The 17624-nt window shown below is 32.4% G+C and overlaps 2 protein-coding genes across 11 annotated transcripts; both read left to right on the top strand.

The window, feature by feature from the left end:
* Positions 1 to 4695: 4695 nt before the first annotated feature.
* On the top strand, positions 4696 to 11173 carry LOC134832070 (myosin heavy chain, muscle-like). 2 transcript variants are annotated; one of them, XM_063845960.1, is made up of 7 exons: positions 4696 to 5477; positions 6575 to 7461; positions 7544 to 7622; positions 8120 to 9295; positions 9678 to 10580; positions 10641 to 10661; positions 10722 to 11173. In XM_063845960.1, exons 1-7 carry the CDS (start codon positions 4902 to 4904, stop codon positions 10800 to 10802), a joined length of 3723 nt encoding a protein of 1240 aa, XP_063702030.1. In that variant the 5' UTR covers positions 4696 to 4901; the 3' UTR covers positions 10803 to 11173. The 2 variants fall into 2 exon arrangements, with proteins under 2 accessions (XP_063702030.1, XP_063702031.1); XM_063845961.1 differs by lacking the exon at positions 10641 to 10661.
* Positions 11174 to 12182: 1009 nt separating this feature from the next.
* On the top strand, positions 12183 to 17623 carry LOC134832072 (serpin B6-like). 9 transcript variants are annotated; one of them, XM_063845968.1, is made up of 4 exons: positions 12184 to 12404; positions 12578 to 13514; positions 15821 to 15961; positions 16019 to 16160. In XM_063845968.1, exons 1-3 carry the CDS (start codon positions 12216 to 12218, stop codon positions 15946 to 15948), a joined length of 1254 nt encoding a protein of 417 aa, XP_063702038.1. In that variant the 5' UTR covers positions 12184 to 12215; the 3' UTR covers positions 15949 to 15961; positions 16019 to 16160. The 9 variants fall into 9 exon arrangements, with proteins under 9 accessions (XP_063702032.1, XP_063702038.1, XP_063702039.1 ...); XM_063845969.1 differs by lacking the exon at positions 16019 to 16160 and adding an exon at positions 15626 to 15755; XM_063845962.1 differs by lacking the exons at positions 15821 to 15961; positions 16019 to 16160 and adding an exon at positions 17436 to 17623 and having other exon boundaries at positions 12183 to 12404.
* The last annotated feature ends 1 nt before the right edge of the window (position 17624 follows it).

The raw sequence follows: 17624 nt of genomic DNA, 5'->3' as shown, positions 1-17624 counted from the left end.
TTGTTTATTGTAGTATTTATATAAAATATATAGCGATGCGGTGTAATGTACACCGCTCGACAGACATAACATAACAAAAACAACAACAAAAGATCGTGTCGTGTCTTATGTTACCCTGTTTCATAAAACTGCGACATTCAAAGCAACAACATCGCGTTAACTTGTAAAAATAAAGGATTGTTGTTGTTTTTATTTTTACTTTGAAAAATGTTGTGGTAAGGGAATTTTTATTTTTTAACTAAACATTAAAAATTATGATATTAAGTTAAATTTGAATATTTTCAGGCTTTTCGTTGCGGGCTTTAAAATTGGGCTCTGCGATAAAAAATTTCACGGTTAACGGGTTTTCTCATCCGAATGAAGCACCGCGCCAACATTGTTTTAAAGCAAGAGACTTTCTGTATCCCTAATGACTGTATAATTCAAATTATTCAACAGTTTTGTTGAAGTAATTTGAATAATCTCGGAATGAGAAAAAAATTGTTTGGCAATGAAATTCTTTTGTATAACGAGCTCCATACTATAAAAAATTTACATCTCGCATCATTTATTGGAGAGAGAGACAAAGCGCGAGAAAAATTAATTATTTAAATTTTTTTTAATGGTAAAAAATTTAAAATAAGAGGTTAAAAAAATTGCGTTGGTAATATTGAGTCATATGGATCAATAAAAAATTTCAAAAAATATTAAAATTATTTTTTTTTTATTTTTTTTATTTTAAATTTCAACTCTAAAATTCATAAAATAATATTTTTTTGAGAAATTTAATTTGTTTTTTTAAATTTTTCTTTGAATCCAAAATTAATATATTTTTTTTACATTTTAATGGAATTTTTGTTAAAATTTAAAAATAATTTATTATTTTTAACTTAATTAATTATTTAATTTTAACTTGATTTTTTTTAATTTAAATTTATTTATTTAATTATTTTTTATATTTATTAATTATTTATTTTTATATTTTTTTTTTAATAATTTAAAATAATTGATTTAATTAATTAATTTTTTTATGCAATTCAAATGATGAAAATCATACATTTTTGAGTCAAATTATGGATCTCAAGGTTAATGACCCTCAAAAAATCATGAGTTAAATTTTTAGCTTAGTTTAAATTGATTTAAAATAAATTTTAAGTTTAAAAAAGTTATTTTTTAACAAATTGAGGACTTTTTTGAATAAAATCGTTTTTCACAATGTTCGAAGCAGTAAAAACTAGGATCCGTTATTTTCCATGTTTGACTTATTGCATTTCACTTGTTAGCCTGATATTTAATTTATGCCTAAAAATCACTCAAATTATTCAAAATTATTGAAATTTCCGCATCTCGCATACGCCTCTCATCTCAAAACGTAGTTTTTTCATAGTGCATGCTCCACCGACGACGACGTTCTCCAAAAAAATAATGCATTTCTGCTCTCTCTTCTCCTGCCCTGTTCAAAATAATAAAGAAAAATCCCCATTTACGTCAGTATTCGGCTCTGCTATCGTTTTTCTACCTACTAATAGCGCAACAACTATTTGGGGTTCGTACAATGCTCGCATTTGGGTGCCGCTTTTGGATGCTGATGCTGATGTCACGTCATAAAATCAAACAAACAAACGAAAAAAAAAGAGTGTTATGATACGATGTTGATGACGACAGCGTCGACGTCGACGACGCGATATGTGTGTATGTGACTGCATGGTTCGTGGGAGCTCTTTTACCTCTTTCCGCACATGCTTTCCTATGAAAGATTTCTTTCAAATACCTGACCCTCTTTTTAATTTCATATATTTTATTTTTGTGTGCTGCGAAAAAGGCACACAAGACAAGTGTGGGCTTATCATGGGTTATAAATAGCTTTTTTCGTAGCGAGACATGCATACGAAATGAGACTATTTCCAGCCGTGTTCGCGTCAAACAACAACAAAAGCGACGAAAATAAAATAAAATGAAACGAAAAAAAAGCCCATTCATTGTGATAATCACGACGAAGCAATTTTTGTTTGGGGCAACGCCTCTTTTGTCTCTCGCATACCTCCAATATAGCGACGTTTTGATGGAGTGCGTTTTCACGGAAAAGTACGATATTAAATTCCATCGTAGTGTGTACATGCCGGAAAATGTTACGAACGAACGAAGGCAGGCAATATTTTTCGCATAACAACGTTAAAGTTCGTTTTGTAGTTCACTGCCTTTTCATACAAAAGTCCACAACCTTAGCCAGTTTTATACAACAGGCGCTCAGAATACCGACAGTTACGTGTTGCGTACAGCCGCTACACAATCAACTTTTTCTGCCTCTTCTCTTTTTCGTGTTTTGATAATAAAATACATTTTTACGGTGTTCGGTACGTTTGTGCGTTTATTTTGCTGTAGGGGCCAGAATATGTGTGTCGGGTGAATGAATTGGATGTGGGAAGGTTGATGTACTTGTCGTGAGCCAAACGAGTCGTGGCATTGTTACGTGAAACACGACGGGAAAAGTGTTTTCATATGGCATTGATTTCGAAAATTTTCTTTAATTTTATTATTTTTACTTATAATTTTGCGGAAAAAAATAATTTAATTCCTTTAATTTAACATGTTTCAAGTAAATTTATTCTGAAATTCCATAAAATTACGTTGAAAAGATAAAATTCTGCAGAAAAGAGAAAATTAAGCAGAAAATTACCTAACAATATTTATAAAATTATTCACAATTTGTGCACTTGCTCTCAACAACGTTGCAGATTGTGAATTAAATTTTGAATGAATAAATTCTAAAAATCCGTTATTTTTTCTTTTCGACTAGTGTAAATAATTTTTTTTATAAATGGAAAATAAAATTTAAAAATAAATTTAATTTAAGTTTTTATAAATTTAATTTAATATTTTTAAAATTAAAACAATTTATTTTTTTTAAATTAAATAAAATTTATTTTAAATAAAAATAAAGAAAAATATTTTAAAAATAAAATAAAATTAAATTAATATTAAATAAAATGAATTAAAAAAAAATAAATTAAAATTCAATAATTTTTTTAAATAATAATTTATTTACTACTTTAATCGTTATTTTTGTTTTTTACGAATTTTATTATTTTTTTTAATAAAATCATTAAATAAATAAATTTAAATCAAATATTAATTAAATACTGCAATTAAATTAATTAAATAAATATTTAAAAATAATGTAAAAATTAAATAAATTTTAAAATAATTTTTTTTTATTATTTTTATACACAAAAAAAAATCCAGAAATTACCTCAATCCATGAATGTCTCGTAGTTTTCTGTATTTTTATTGACAAGTAGACCAAATATAAATAAACAAATTCTTACAAGTTAAATATTTACGTATACATTTCTTTAAGCATCATGTCTTGCCTTGCCAGGAAATGAAAACAGGTGTTATATTTTTCGACATGAATCCACAATTTGTCTATGAATGGCAAATAATCGACCTACTTTCTTCATCTTCTACGCTAATCTGTTGATGTGAAAAAGAGTTTTATGATGTTTTTTTTTCTCGTCGTCGTCGTCGGAAAATAGATTTTTGAGTCAGCAAGAATAGAATGACCTAATCGTATTTTTATTATAATACAAAAAAAAATTTATCATTTTTTTTTAATTTCTTTCTCATGACCTAATTTTTATTTTTTTTAGTTTTTATTAATTTTTTGTAAATTTTTGACGATTTTTTTTAAAAATGTCACAAAAACTAATTTTTTCATGAAAAAAATAATCAAAATGCTTGACGAAAAATTATTTTTAACAAATTTTTTTTGATAGAAATTTTGTCACAAACTAATTTACGTAAATGTTCTCACGTGCCTATCTCCGTTCGTTTATCTTTCGAGACTCGACTTAGATTGATATGAATCACGAGAGCTTCTCACAAATTATTTAACATCCAAATTCAAAAATTCTCATGTAATTCGTGATCGTTCCTTAATTATTAATGACTTTATTCCTCGTTTTTTCGTGTGGAACAGACCATTTAACTATCTGATATTTTTCTTCTCATTAAATTCTGGAGAAAATTTTCTTTTTGCTTCTCTTTTAATTTTAATTTTTTTTTTTATATATTTTTCTCAAACCGGCAACGTACGATGTGATGTGACAAATACACGCATGTCGCGCATCTTGATCTTAAATTAACCAGTGATTCGATCAAGTAAGTGATGATGATGATAAAATTATATTATATTTTTCTATTTTTAAATTTGTTTTTATTTTTGATCAAATTTTTTTCATTTTTCTTAAGGTTTTATGGAATTTTTTATACGTACATTAGGCAGGTATTTTTGGAAATTATTCAGAAAAAAATTCTGTTTATAGAAAAAAATTAAAAAAAAAAACAAGAAATAAAAAAAGAACAAAGAAAATCTCGAAAAATCGTGAGTAACGTGCCATTGACTCATCAAGCCCACAAAAATTTTAATTTCTTTCGTTGCTATTTGTTTACAAATAATCGTGTCTAAACATTTAATTGGAGGAGAGAGAGGTATCCAAATAAATTTTTCTTTTTAATTTCGTTGAAATTGTGCGATCTTCGGTACGCGGTACGGATACGTGGCGAGTGGGTGGTGCGAAAAATATTTTCCGGAGACGTGATATGACCATAATAATATGCATCGTGTACGACGTGTGGAAGACGCAAAGATGCCTCTTCATATTATTTTTAACCATTTGACTCCAGCACACGGCACAGTAAGTGGCTGACAGTCGACACTTGCGGACCTCTACCTGAGCTTTAGATCGGTCCGTTATTTTTTCGCACCTTCTTCTTCTTCGCGACTTTTTTTTTATACATTTTTACAATTAAAACAATTAAAAATTATTAATTAATGCACCTGTAGTTACAAGTACGACGACACGAAACTAGTTAGAAGTGAATTTTTTTTAGCCAAGTGAATTAAAAAAAAAAAAAAAATAATGGAAGCTGACACTCCAGTGAAGAAAAAAACAAAAAAGCCAAAAGCTGCTGTTGATTCCGCAGATTCGTCGGAAGCAACGCCTCTTACCGAAAACGGGCATACCGAAAATGGTGTTGAAGATGTGAGCTTTAGTGAGGACTCTGTTTCGGCTCCTGCTGCTCCAGCACGCGAACCCGAGCCTGAACCCATTAGTATGATTGGCAAGTTGCCAAATCCCCATCCAGGCTTGAGTTCGGAGGATGTCGCGATCCAAATTGCCCAATTGATGGCGCAAAATGCCACGTTGTTGGCCTCGACACCGCAAGCGACGCACTCGTTGGCGGAACTTGTGCATGTGGCGGGCAATCGTGGACCCGCGTTGCAACAATTGGAGCAAAATGCCAAGGATACGTTGAAATTGGCGGAACTCGAGGAGAAAAAACGCATCGAGTTGGAGAAGGAACATCAGCAATTGCTGAAGGAAAAGCAGGAATTGCTCGATACCATCAATGGCGAAAAGGGATCTTTGGCTGAGATTCAGGCAAAAGCCAATAAATTGGAAAGCCAAAAGAAATCTTTGGAAAGTCAATTGCGTGTAAGTCAGAATATCAGATTTTTTTTTCTTCTATTTTTAGATCAAACATCAACGCCAACTTTCCAAAAAAACTCGTGTATTTTCTGGCATTTATTGATGACATAAATTAAGTGCTTAGAGCAATTTAATATTAGCAGTTGATTCGAAATATTAAATTTTTTTTTTTGCTAACCGGACTGTGCGCGTGTTGCAGAAGAAGAAGAAATTTTATTAAAAAGTAACAAATTCCAGTTAGTTCTTTCTGCGTTGAGCGCGTACTTTGGAGAGATGCCAAGCATAACAAACCATTTATTTATCGTCGTCTTTACCTGATTACTCAAAAATACATTAAAAAATTTATATAATGTAAGGGAATTAAAAATAAACACGGTGACTACCTTGAAAGAATGTAAAAAATCTCATCTGGAATGAATTTCCATGTTAATAATTTCGATCGCAGCTCGTGTGACAAACATTTTCCAGACATTCTAATCAATTTTCCGACTTTACAACTTTGAAAATCGCATCTGGAACGCGCAAATTTTCGTGTAATTCGATGTGCGTGGAAATTTTTTTTTTATTAAGGCGAAAAAAATTAATATTTTCATTTTTTTGTCTCATGAAGATTTTAATTAGGGGGGGATGGGAAAAACATTTTTTTAAATTTTTTTTCTGATTTTTTAACGTTTTTAGACGTTAAATGTTAATTCTTAAAATTTATTTAATTTTTACTTTTTTTATTTTCAAATTTAAACTTAAAATCAAACAAAATTTCCCAAATAAAAATTTTTGAAAAAAAAAATATTTAGATCACGTGACTTAAAAAAATTGGAAAGGTTTTTTTTAAAATAAATTAATTTTATTTTTCAATTAAAAAATTTTAAAAATATTTCCATTTTTAATTTAATTTTTATTTTTCCCCCTAAATTTTTTTCGATAAAATCGGAGGGGGGCACTACAAAAAATTAATAAATTATTCGCCTAAAGCGTGACATCTCCGTCGAAAAAAATATTTAAAAAAATAAAATTAACGACGATGATGCGTGACATTAAGCAACTCTTGCACGAAAAGTTGAGTCATTTAATGTTGTTTTTCATTGCAAACGTTCTATTTTTAGGAAATCCAAGATCGTCTCGCCAAAGACGAGGATGAGCGCAACAACTTGTTCCACACGTCCAAAAAAATGGACCAGCAGATCGGGACCTACAAGAAGGACGTGGAGAATCTCGAGTTGGCGCTCAAAAAATCCGAGCAAGACAAAGCCTTGAAGGACCAACAAATCCGCCAATTCAAGGATGACATTGCCGAGCAAGAAAACCTCATCCAACAGCTGGCCAAGGAGAAGAAAATCCAGCAGCAAATCAACCAAAAGACCGCCGAAGAGTTGCAAGCGAACGAAGACAAGTTGAATCACATCAACAAGGTCAAAGCGAAGCTCGAGCAAAATTTGGACGAACTCGAGGACAATATCGAGCGTGAGAAGCGTCTCACTGGTGATGCCGAAAAATCCAAGCGCAAGTGCGAAGGTGACTTGAAACTCGCGCAGGAACAAGTTCAGGACTTGGAGCGTCACAAGAAGGAATTCGAGCAAGCCGTTCAACGCAAAGAGAAGGAACTTAGCTCGTTGTCTGCCAAACTCGAGGACGAGCAAAATCTCAATGTTAAACTCACGAAGCAAACGAAGGAGGTTTACGGGCGCTTGGATGAGTTGGATGACGAAGTTGAGATGGAGCGACAAGCAAGAGCACGTGCCGAGAAACAACGTGCTGATCTTGCCCGCGAAATGGAAGAACTCGCGGAACGCTTGGAGGAAGCTGCTGGCGTTACTGCTGCCCAAGTTGAGTTGAACAAGAAACGTGAAGCTGAAATTAACAAGATCCGCGGGCAATTGGAGGAAGATAATGCACGCAGCGAAAAAGTTTTCGGCGATTTGCGTAAGAAGCACAATGATGCGGTCACTGAGATGAACGAACAAGTTGATCAATTGACCAAATTGAAGGCTAAGTAAGGAGTTTTTTTTAATGAAAATTAGGAAAATGATGAAAATTTGATAAATTTATAATTTTTTAATTAATTTTCTTTTAAGGGCTGACAAGGAAGTGCAGGAAATTTATGCTCAATTGAACGATGCTCGTCATCAAATGGACCAAATTGTTCAAGAAAAGGTAACTTTCATTAAAAGAAAATTTATTTTTATATTTTAAGCGCTTTTTTAAATTAATTTATTTAAAATTTTTAATAATTAAAAATTAAACTTTTAATTAAATTTAATTTAAATTTTAAATAAAAAATTAAATTAAAATAAAAAAAAAATAATTTTACTTTTCTAATGGTTTTGAAATAATTTTTATAATTACCTACTTTTATAATTAAAAATTTTATTCGATTATATTTTTTTTTGTATTTCTGAATTTTTAATTTCTTAAATTTTTAATTTTTAAAAATAATTGAAAAATAACTTTATAAAATTTTAAATTAAATAATGAAGTTTTAGGATTTAATGAAAAATATTTTTGTAGAAAAGAATTCTCGTTAAAATGTAAGGTAATTTTATCAAACATTAAAAAAATCTTAAATTTCATGAGAAAAAAACATTTTTTTTATAAAATTTTTTATTTTTAATAATTTATGAGGTCAAATTTTAATTAAATTTCCATTTCAGGCAAACCAAGAACGCATTGCCAAGCAATTGCAACAATCTGTCTCCGAGTCTCAAGCTCAATTGGAGCAAAATTACCGTGCCGTCAACGAGCTTGATCAAGCCAAAAAGAAGTTGGCTTACGAGAACAGCGAGCTTGAACGCAAAATCGAAGAAACCGAGTCTCAAGCATCTCAACTTGGCAAAGTCAAGACTTCCTTGACGCAACAACTCGAAGACACGAAACGTCTTGCTGACGAAGAAACCCGCGAAAAGGCAACTCTTTTGGGCAAAACACGCAATCTCGAACTCGAATACGAGAAATTGCGCGATCAACTCGAAGAAGAAGCCGATCAAAAGGGAGAACTTCAACGTTTGTTGAGTGGCGCCACCTCCGACGCCCAAATGTGGAAGAACAAATACGAAAACGAGGGACTTGCACGTGTCGAAGAACTCGACGAGGCAAAGAAGAAGTTGACAGCTCGCTTGACCGAAGCCGAGGAAACGATCGAATCGTTGGGCGCCAAATGCACTGCCTTGGACAAGACCAAGAGTCGTCTCGAAATCGAAGTTACCGAACTCCAAGTCGAATGCGATCGTGTCTTGTTGTTGGCTGAAGCGGCGGAACGCAAGCAACGTGCCTTCGACAAGGTCATTGCCGAATGGAAGTTGAAGGTTGACGATTTGATGGCTGAGTTGGATGCATCGCAACGCGAATGTCGCGCTTACGCTACCGAATTGTATCGTCTCAAGGCTGCCTACGAAGAGGGACAAGAGCAACTTGAAGGAGCGCGTCGCGAAAACAAGAACTTGGCGGATGAGGTTAAGGACTTGTACGACCAATTGGGCGACACTACGAAGAATTTCCACGAAATCGAGAAGGCCAAGAAGCGTTTGGAGACCGAAAAGGACGATTTGCAATCCGCATTAGAGGAAGGCGAAGCTGCTTTGGAGGCTGAGGAGAACAAAGTTTTGCGTGCCCAACTTGAATTGCAACAAGTTCATCAAGAAGCCGAACGTCGTATCCAAGAGAAGGAAGAGGAATTCGAAAATACGCGCAGAACTCATCAACGCGCGATGGAATCAATGCAAGCCTCTTTGGATGCTGAAACCAAGGGCAAGCACGAAGCTCTCAAGATGAAGAAAAAGTTGGAACAAGATATCAATGAACTCGAAATTTCTTTGGACCACACTAATAAGGTAAGAATTTCCCGAAAATTTTCTCTAATTAAGCTTTTTCAAATTACTTAAATAAATATTTCTCTAATTTTTGAAAAAAAAAAATTTAAAAATAAATTCTAAATAAAAATTTTCGGTAAAATTGATAAAAATTTGAGGTTTTTCTAAAAGATCATTAAAAATAATTTTTTTACAGAAAACTTTAAAAAATGAAAAAAATAATAAAAAAATTAATTTTAAAATTTTTGGCGATTTTTAATAAAAAATTAAATTAAAAAAATTAAATTTAAAATTTAAAAAAAAAAATAAAAAAAAATATTTTGAAAAATTTAGTAAAAATACTTCAATAACCTTAAAAATTATCACAGAAATGGATTTAATTAATGATTTTTCTCCCAAAAAGGCAACTGCGGAGGCCCAAAAGACATTGAAACGTCTCCAACAACAATCACGTGACTTGCAAGCATCCTTGGAGGAAGAAACCCGCAATCTCGAAGAAGCCCGCGAAGCTCTCGGAACATCTGAACGTCATGCCAACGCCTTGCAAAACGAACTCGAGGAATCCCGTACTTTGCACGAACAAGCCGATCGTGCTCGTCGCCAAGTTGAAGCCAACCTCGCCGATGCGCACGTCGAATTGAACGAAATCGAAGCTGCAAACGCCCAAATGACTGCCGCCAAGAAAAAGCTCGATGGCGAACTCCAAAGTTTGCACGGCGACTTGGATGAATTGTTGAACGAAGCCAAGAACTCCGAAGAAAAAGCCAAGAAAGCAATGGTTGATGCTGCTCGTCTCGCCGATGAACTTCGTGCCGAACAAGAACACTCCCAAACTGAGGAACGCGCTCGCAAAGACTTGGAAGGACAAATTTCCGAACTTCAAGCACGCGTCGACGAAGCCGAAGCGAATGCCTTGAAGGGCGGCAAGAAAATTATCGCAAAATTGGAAACGCGTGTTCGCGCGATCGAAAATGACTTGGACAATGAGCAACGGAAACACGCCGAAGTCGAGAAAAATAATCGCAAGAATGAGCGTCGCATCAAGGAATTGACGTTCCAATCGGAGGAAGACAGAAAGAATCATCAACGGCTGCAAGATTTGGTCGATAAATTACAAAATCAAATCAAGAGCTACAAGAGACAGATTGAGGAAGCCGAAGAAATTGCCGCGTTGAATTTGGCCAAATTCCGTAAGGCACAACAGGATTACGAGGAAGCCGAAGAACGTGCTGACTTTGCCGAACAAGCATTCAACAAATTACGTGGAAAGCACGGTGGATCGATGCCACGTGGAGGCTCATGTGTAGTAAGTTTCTCGTGAAAAACAAAAAATTTCCTCACAAAATAACAATTTTTTTCGTTTCAGCCACGTGGAGGCTCATGTGCAGTAAGTTTCCCGTGAAAAACAAAAAATTTCCTCACAAAATAACATTTTTTTTCATTTCAGCCACGAGGCATGTCTGCCCAACCCCAATATGACGGATTATCCTTCCCACCAAGATTCGATCTTGCCGGAGAGGAGGTCTAAAGAAAGCCGTTTGACGAAAATCGAATCATTTATTCACTCTTTTTTTGAAGTTTTTAACATTGTTATGTTCATTTATTTATTTAATACTATACTATTGGATGGTATTGAAGGTCATTTCCATATAAAATTTAAGATTATGGTTGGTTAAGAAATAAACTTTGGATGCACTGAGGTGTCAAGTTCTGCGGATATGAACGAGATATTGCTCAAATGAAGTTTAAAGTAGTTATAACAACGAAAGTCAGCCCGCAACGAAAATAAAATTATAGAAAAGCCGTCTTCATTTACATTATCTTACAAAATATTCGTAGAAACGATACTTTGGATAAAAATCTGCTCCAAATACGAAATAATAAAAGCTTTTCGAATAAATCATCAAAAAATTGATTTTTACTTGAATCAGGTTTGAATGAATTAATGTTCATTGCATATAGTAGGCGCCAATTTGCTGCGTGTTGTTGTGAAATATTCGAATAGAAACGTAAACAGAGAATGAGTGAATAACTCACGATTGGAATTTCGTCTATTTTTCTATTGAAAAAAACCTTACGTGTCGTATATTACCGGCAAGTGATGTCATCCTCCGTTACTCAACATGCACTCAGTCATTCATAAAAGAGAGAAAAACGAGAGAAGTTATTTTTTCATATGGATCTTTAATGTTGAAAGGAATTACAGCCTAAGTAAAAAAATTTTTTATCAAATCAAAAATAAATTTAAAATATCAAATAAAAATTAAATAATTTATCAAAAATTTTATCAGTGATTTTTTTGCTAATTCTCTGATTTTACAATATTAAATATATTTGAACGACAAAAATATTAATGAATAGTCAAAAAATTTTTGAATTAAATATTTTTAAAAATTAGTTTAAATATACTATAGATCTTTTTTTTAACAAATTTTTAACAAAAAGCTTCAAATATATTTTTTCTGAAACCCCCACCTAATAGATCGAGTTCAATTTTTTAAGACAAATTTTACAACTAAATTTTTTTGAAAATAGCTAGAATCAAAGTTGTTCATATTTTTAATTTTTCCAAATTTTTTTGTTCAAGTTGACTGTAAATTATCTAGATAAAAAAAATTAAAATTTAAGAAAATTTTACTTTTTTAATCTGTAAGATATTCGATACTCGATATACATCCTACCTAATTTTCGAATTTTTGTTCAATTTTAAGGGAAATTTTGATTTTTTAAAAATATTTTCGTAAAATCATTTATTTTTGAGTTTTTAAAGAAAATATAATAAATAATATGAAAAAAATCATCCATTTGAAGTATAAGTTCCCAATGCTCTTAAACCTCGTCTCTCTCTCTCGAAAATAGTTGTTGTTTTCATTCAATAGTTACTCACATTAGAAAAAAGTAATAAAAAGACCGAGCTGTGTAAAATCGTATTTAGTGAGTGATGGTCTTTCATTTGCTGCACAAAAAATCAAATATTTTGTCCACAATCCACCTAAAAGTTTTGCTCTTCGTGCTATTGCCTTATCAAGTGCATTTATCAAACAGTATTAGTGATATAAATCCCGAAAATCCAACAACAATGGAACAATTTGCAAAGAATTCCTACGCTTTTGGAGCTGATTTGTACAAGGTAAGTTCGTATCTACGTGTGAAGCGCGTTTAATTGCCCAAAATTAGAAGTCAAAAAAAAAAATAACCTTGAAGATATATTCTATTCCGATACTCTATTCATGAGTCATGGGCGTTGTTATTCATAACTTTTTTTGCGTACAATTGTGAAATAATGTTTCTTTCGTTTTGCAGGAATTGGCCAGTGACCCATCAGAAAATGTTGTTTTCTCACCGATGTCGATCCAAACCTGTTTGTCGATGGTTTATATGGCTGCCAAAGGACGCACTTTTGAGGAAATCGGCAATGTCTTGAAATACGGAGCAAGCGGAAATAAGCAAGAAGTCGCTAAAGTCTTCCAAGACATTCTCGAAGGCACGGAAAAGGAAAAAGGATTAGAAATCGCTAACCGCATCTATGTCATGCAAAACTACAAACTCAAACAAGCCTTCAACGAACTGACGACGAAACATTTCAAATCTGGCGTTGAGAGCTTGGATTTTGCACAAAATACTGCTGCTGCCAAGCAAATCAATACCTGGGTAGAGGAAAAAACTCACGATAAAATCAAGGATCTTATTAAGCCGGATATGCTTGACGGTATGACTCGCGCTGTTCTCGTTAACGCAATCTACTTCAAAGGAAAATGGCTTTATCCCTTCAACAAAGACCTGACCTACCCAATGCCCTTCTACGTGACCCCAACGGAAACTGTTAATGTCGATATGATGACAATCAAGAAGCATTTCAAATACGGAGCTTTGTCGAAATTCGATGCTACCGCTCTCGAAATGGAATACAAAGACTCCAACATCTCCATGTTGTTCATCTTGCCGAACCAAAAGGACGGCTTGAAGGCATTGGAAGAAAAAATCCACGAAATTGACTTGAAGGAATTAGACAGTCAAATGTTCAAACAAGAGGTTGAAGTGTTCCTACCAAAATTCGAGTTTGAGTTTACTCGCGAACTCAACGATGTTTTAAGTAAACTTGGTATGGCGACTGCTTTTGGTGACGCCGCTGACTTTTCTGAGTTGTTGGACTCTCCCGAACCACTGAAAATCTCGAAAGTCATTCACAAGGCATTCATCAAAGTCGATGAAGAAGGAGCTGAAGCTGCCGCAGCAACTGGTAAGTCATGTTTTTTATTGTTCAATATTGCATTTCATTTCATTTTTATTGCTTTGTGTTTTGGGATATCTCTTGGGACTTTTTATCTTATCGTTTCCTCTATTAGTGTTCTGTTTGTTGTCTTATCTTATTTTTGTGTTACTCAATACAATTCATTGTTATCAATGTTCATTTCGTGAGTCATATGTCACATCATCGCAAATTTTTTCGAGTTACAATATTTGAGAAAATTGAACAAACATGTCACGACAAAAATTGGTGACAAAATGAGATCATTGTTTATCGCAGCTGTTAGAGAATTATCTATTCAGAACAAACTATTGGAATTAGGTTTCAAATAATTTCCGAATGCATGTGTTCTAATTTTTCCAATTCATAAATAATGTGTTTTTGTTCATCACAGCTGCATTGGCCCAACTTGAATGTTTGATGATTACACCAAGTTTTCAACTTTGGCATCCGTTCGCATTTTTCCTGAAATCATCTGATGGCATTATTTTTCAAGGACGCTTTTTGCGACCTTCATAAGAGGTATCAAGACAAAATTATTTTCAAAATTCGATGCAAAGACTCAAAATTGGTTTTCTGATTTCAGGAAAATATCATTCATCATAAATACTCTTGCGTTTATATGTTAATTTGTCATTTTATGTCTTATTTTGTTTAGTCGCTAGAAAAAAATATTGTAGTTGGAGTAATAAACCGAAGCCAATTAAATTCTTAGTTGATCGTCCTTTCATTTTTAAACTCATTCAAAATCAGTTTGCATTATTTAGTGGCAACATACGACGCTTTTAAATGTAAGTCTCTGGTAGAATGATTTTTCAGTTTGATTACATAATAATGATAATATTGACTAAGAGCATAAAGTTAAGTTTAGTTAGAAGGTTGATATAAAATCACTTACTTTTATTTTTCAAAGAAATTCAGTTTATCATTTTGATTTGGTCTTTCGTCGATTTTATCACAGTATCCTCCATTGTTTATGGATTTGATTTTGAATTCATTGCTAAACTAAAAATAAATGTTTGAGATTCTTACGCAATTTGTATTTAAGGTCTCTCATTTGCTTTAAATTTAATTAAAACTTCGTTTCTCAATGACCTTAATTATTTTTTCCATTACATATATTCGCTAGTATTGATTGGATTAGATTCATGTAGCATTTCTGAAGATGAAGTTAGATTTATGGTCGATCATCCTTTCTATTTTACACTCACGTCAAACAAGTTTATACTGTTCACTGGCACATTCCGTCATTTTTAGATGTAAGTCTCGTATTTTAAGGGCTTATATAATTTTTTTTTATTTTTCATAAAATAGCTTCAAATATTGTTTTTCTTTGCGGCTTCCGTGGACCAAGAACTCGATTTGTTGTCGATCATTCTTTTCAGTTTTTGCTTTTGCACAAGTCTTCCATCTTATTTAGTGGCGTAGTCCGCAAATTTTGGATGTAAGTTTCGTGTTCTCTTTCAAAACTCTTTAAAATATATTTCGTTCTTATACACAAGAAAATGCACAGGAAAATATTTTTATTCTCATTCGAAAATTTAAAACCTAAATTTTTGGCGTACGAATCACTCATTTATTTGTCTTACTTTAATTCAATTAAAGTCAATTCATTTTTGCATCTGTTTCTTTAAGTACTCATACAACATTAGATAGATTCTATTGTGCTAATTTTTTTCAAAGATATTTTATGTAGTTGTCCTAATGAAACAATATGCTCGAATAAAAAAAACAAAACCAAGAAAATTTTTAGTTGATCATCCTTTCTATCTTACTCTGCTGTCAAACAATTTTCTACTATTTAATGGTACAATTCGTAAATTTTAGATGTAAATCTCGTATTTTATGCTGAAATTTTTCTCATTTATCATAATACATATAGGATTTGATTATGTTCTTCAATGCATCAAAATTGAACCAAGAACTCGTTATATTGTCGATCATCCTTTTCAATTTTCACTTTTACATAAGTCTACCATCTTATTTAGTGGCGTTGTCCGTAAATTTTAGATGTAAGTCTTGTATTTAAAGGGCCTTTTACTTTCTCTTTCTCTTTAAAATATGTTTTTGGTTAATTTATTGTTTTTATTTTTAAAAAACAGCATTAAATATTGTTCCTTGTTGTGCCATTATTGGACCAAGATCTCGATTTATTGTCGATCATCCTTTCCAATTTTCGCTCTTGCATAAGTCTACCATCTTATTCAGTGGCGTTGTCCGTAAATTTTAGATGTAAGTCTAATTTTTCAAAGACTTTACAACTAACTTATTTCATATTTTTTCATTAAAAAAAATAGCAATGATTGCTGTTGCATATTGCGCAATAATGGGTCCTGAGACTAGATTTGTTGTTGATCATCCATTCCAATTCATGCTTTTGCATAAATCTTCCGTTTTATTCAGTGGTGTCGTTCGTCATTTTTAAACTCTCAAGAAGCGTAAGTGATTTTAATATTTTTGCCCAAGAAATTTTCTAATGAGGTCTCTTCTTTCAGGTGTTTTGGTGTTTCTTTAAAATAAAATTAGAGTTTTTGCATGTTTCAAAATTCAAAATCAAAAACTGATGACATGTATTTTCCTTTTAGCTGCGGTAATGGTGATGAAATGTGCCTTTTTCTCATTAGAACCAACGAAAGAATTTCGTGTGGATCATCCTTTCTACTTCGTTTTGAAGAACAAAATTGATCATGTGACGTTATTCTCTGGACGTATTCAAAAAATTTAAATTATAAAATTTTAATGTTTAAAATTTAATATTAAATTAATGTTTGTACGTAAATTGTATTAAGGGCCTTCGAACAAAAATTATTAAAAAAACTTAAAAATCGAAAATATTTCATAAAAATCTCATGCACAAAATTAAGCATAATTTGCACTTCTTTTTTTTTTTGCTCATTTTCATTAATTTTAATTGGATTATTTTTTTTTTATCAAAATTTACTTTTTATTAGCGGTAATGATGATGGTCGGTTGTTGTCCCGGTATGAAGCCGAATCCGAAATTTATCGTGGATCATCCTTTCCATTTCATTTTGCGTCATGAGCTTACTCAAATTTTCTCCGGACGAGTTGTTAACTTCAAAAATTAAAATGTTCCTTGTATTTTTGTAAAAAAAAATCGTGAAATTTCTTGTTAAAAAATTACGTTTTAAGTAAATTTTAAAGAAAAATAATATTTGCCAATTTTTGTCTGTAGCTACAATGATGATGATGTGTTCACTCAATATGATGCCAGATCCAATATTTAGAGTGGATCATCCGTTCCAATTCATTTTGAAGTACAATAATGTCGCACTTTTCAAAGGAAAAGTTACCAATTTTAAGAAGTAAATGTAAATTTTTTGTTCAAATGTATCAAAATATTAATGTAACGCTTTAAAAATGTTCAAAATAAATCTGTGCAATAATTTAAAAGAAAAAGCTTTTGTTTTAATCACATTTCATCCGCATCACTTTTCGAATAAAGTTCTAAAATTGTCTTCTATTCCCGTTTCGTTTCAGCTGCAATCGCAATGATGCGAATGATGCCAATGCCTTGTCTCGCTTTTCGCATGGATCGTCCCTTCCATTTCGTATTAAAGCACAAAACTGATCATGTCGCGTTATTTGCGGGACACGTTTCGAACTTTGAACAACGGGAATAGAAAATCAATCCTTAGCAGCTTCTTACCGACGATGATTTTTATTTGTTTCCTTTGTTTCTTTGCTAGCTGGTATTATGATGGACAACTGCCTCACACCTCAATTTAACATGAATCGACCGTTCCAGTTTCACTTGCGGGATCGCAATTCCAATTTAGTCATGTTCAGCGGTTCCGTTCGTCGGATTTGAGCAATAAATTTGAAATGAAATAAAAATTTATATTTTTTGCACCAAAATTTCATGTTTTTTTTTAATTAATTGAATTTTCAGCTGCAGTTGTGCGGAAAAAACGAAGCATGGCGTCTTTTGCAACTTTCAACGTAGAACATCCCTTTTATATGGCACTTCAACTGAAAACAGAAGAAGCAGCTTTTACGTTATTTAGTGGCAGTGTACGACGATTTGAAGAGAAATCTGACGAACATGCTCATATGGAATTATAAATTAATAGATTTTATT

Source organism: Culicoides brevitarsis, chromosome 2, assembly GCF_036172545.1.
Source record: "Culicoides brevitarsis isolate CSIRO-B50_1 chromosome 2, AGI_CSIRO_Cbre_v1, whole genome shotgun sequence".
Lineage (NCBI taxonomy): Eukaryota > Metazoa > Arthropoda > Insecta > Diptera > Ceratopogonidae > Culicoides > Culicoides brevitarsis.
The sequence above is the reverse complement of the archived record's forward strand: the minus strand, read 5'-3'. Positions and strand labels throughout refer to the sequence as shown.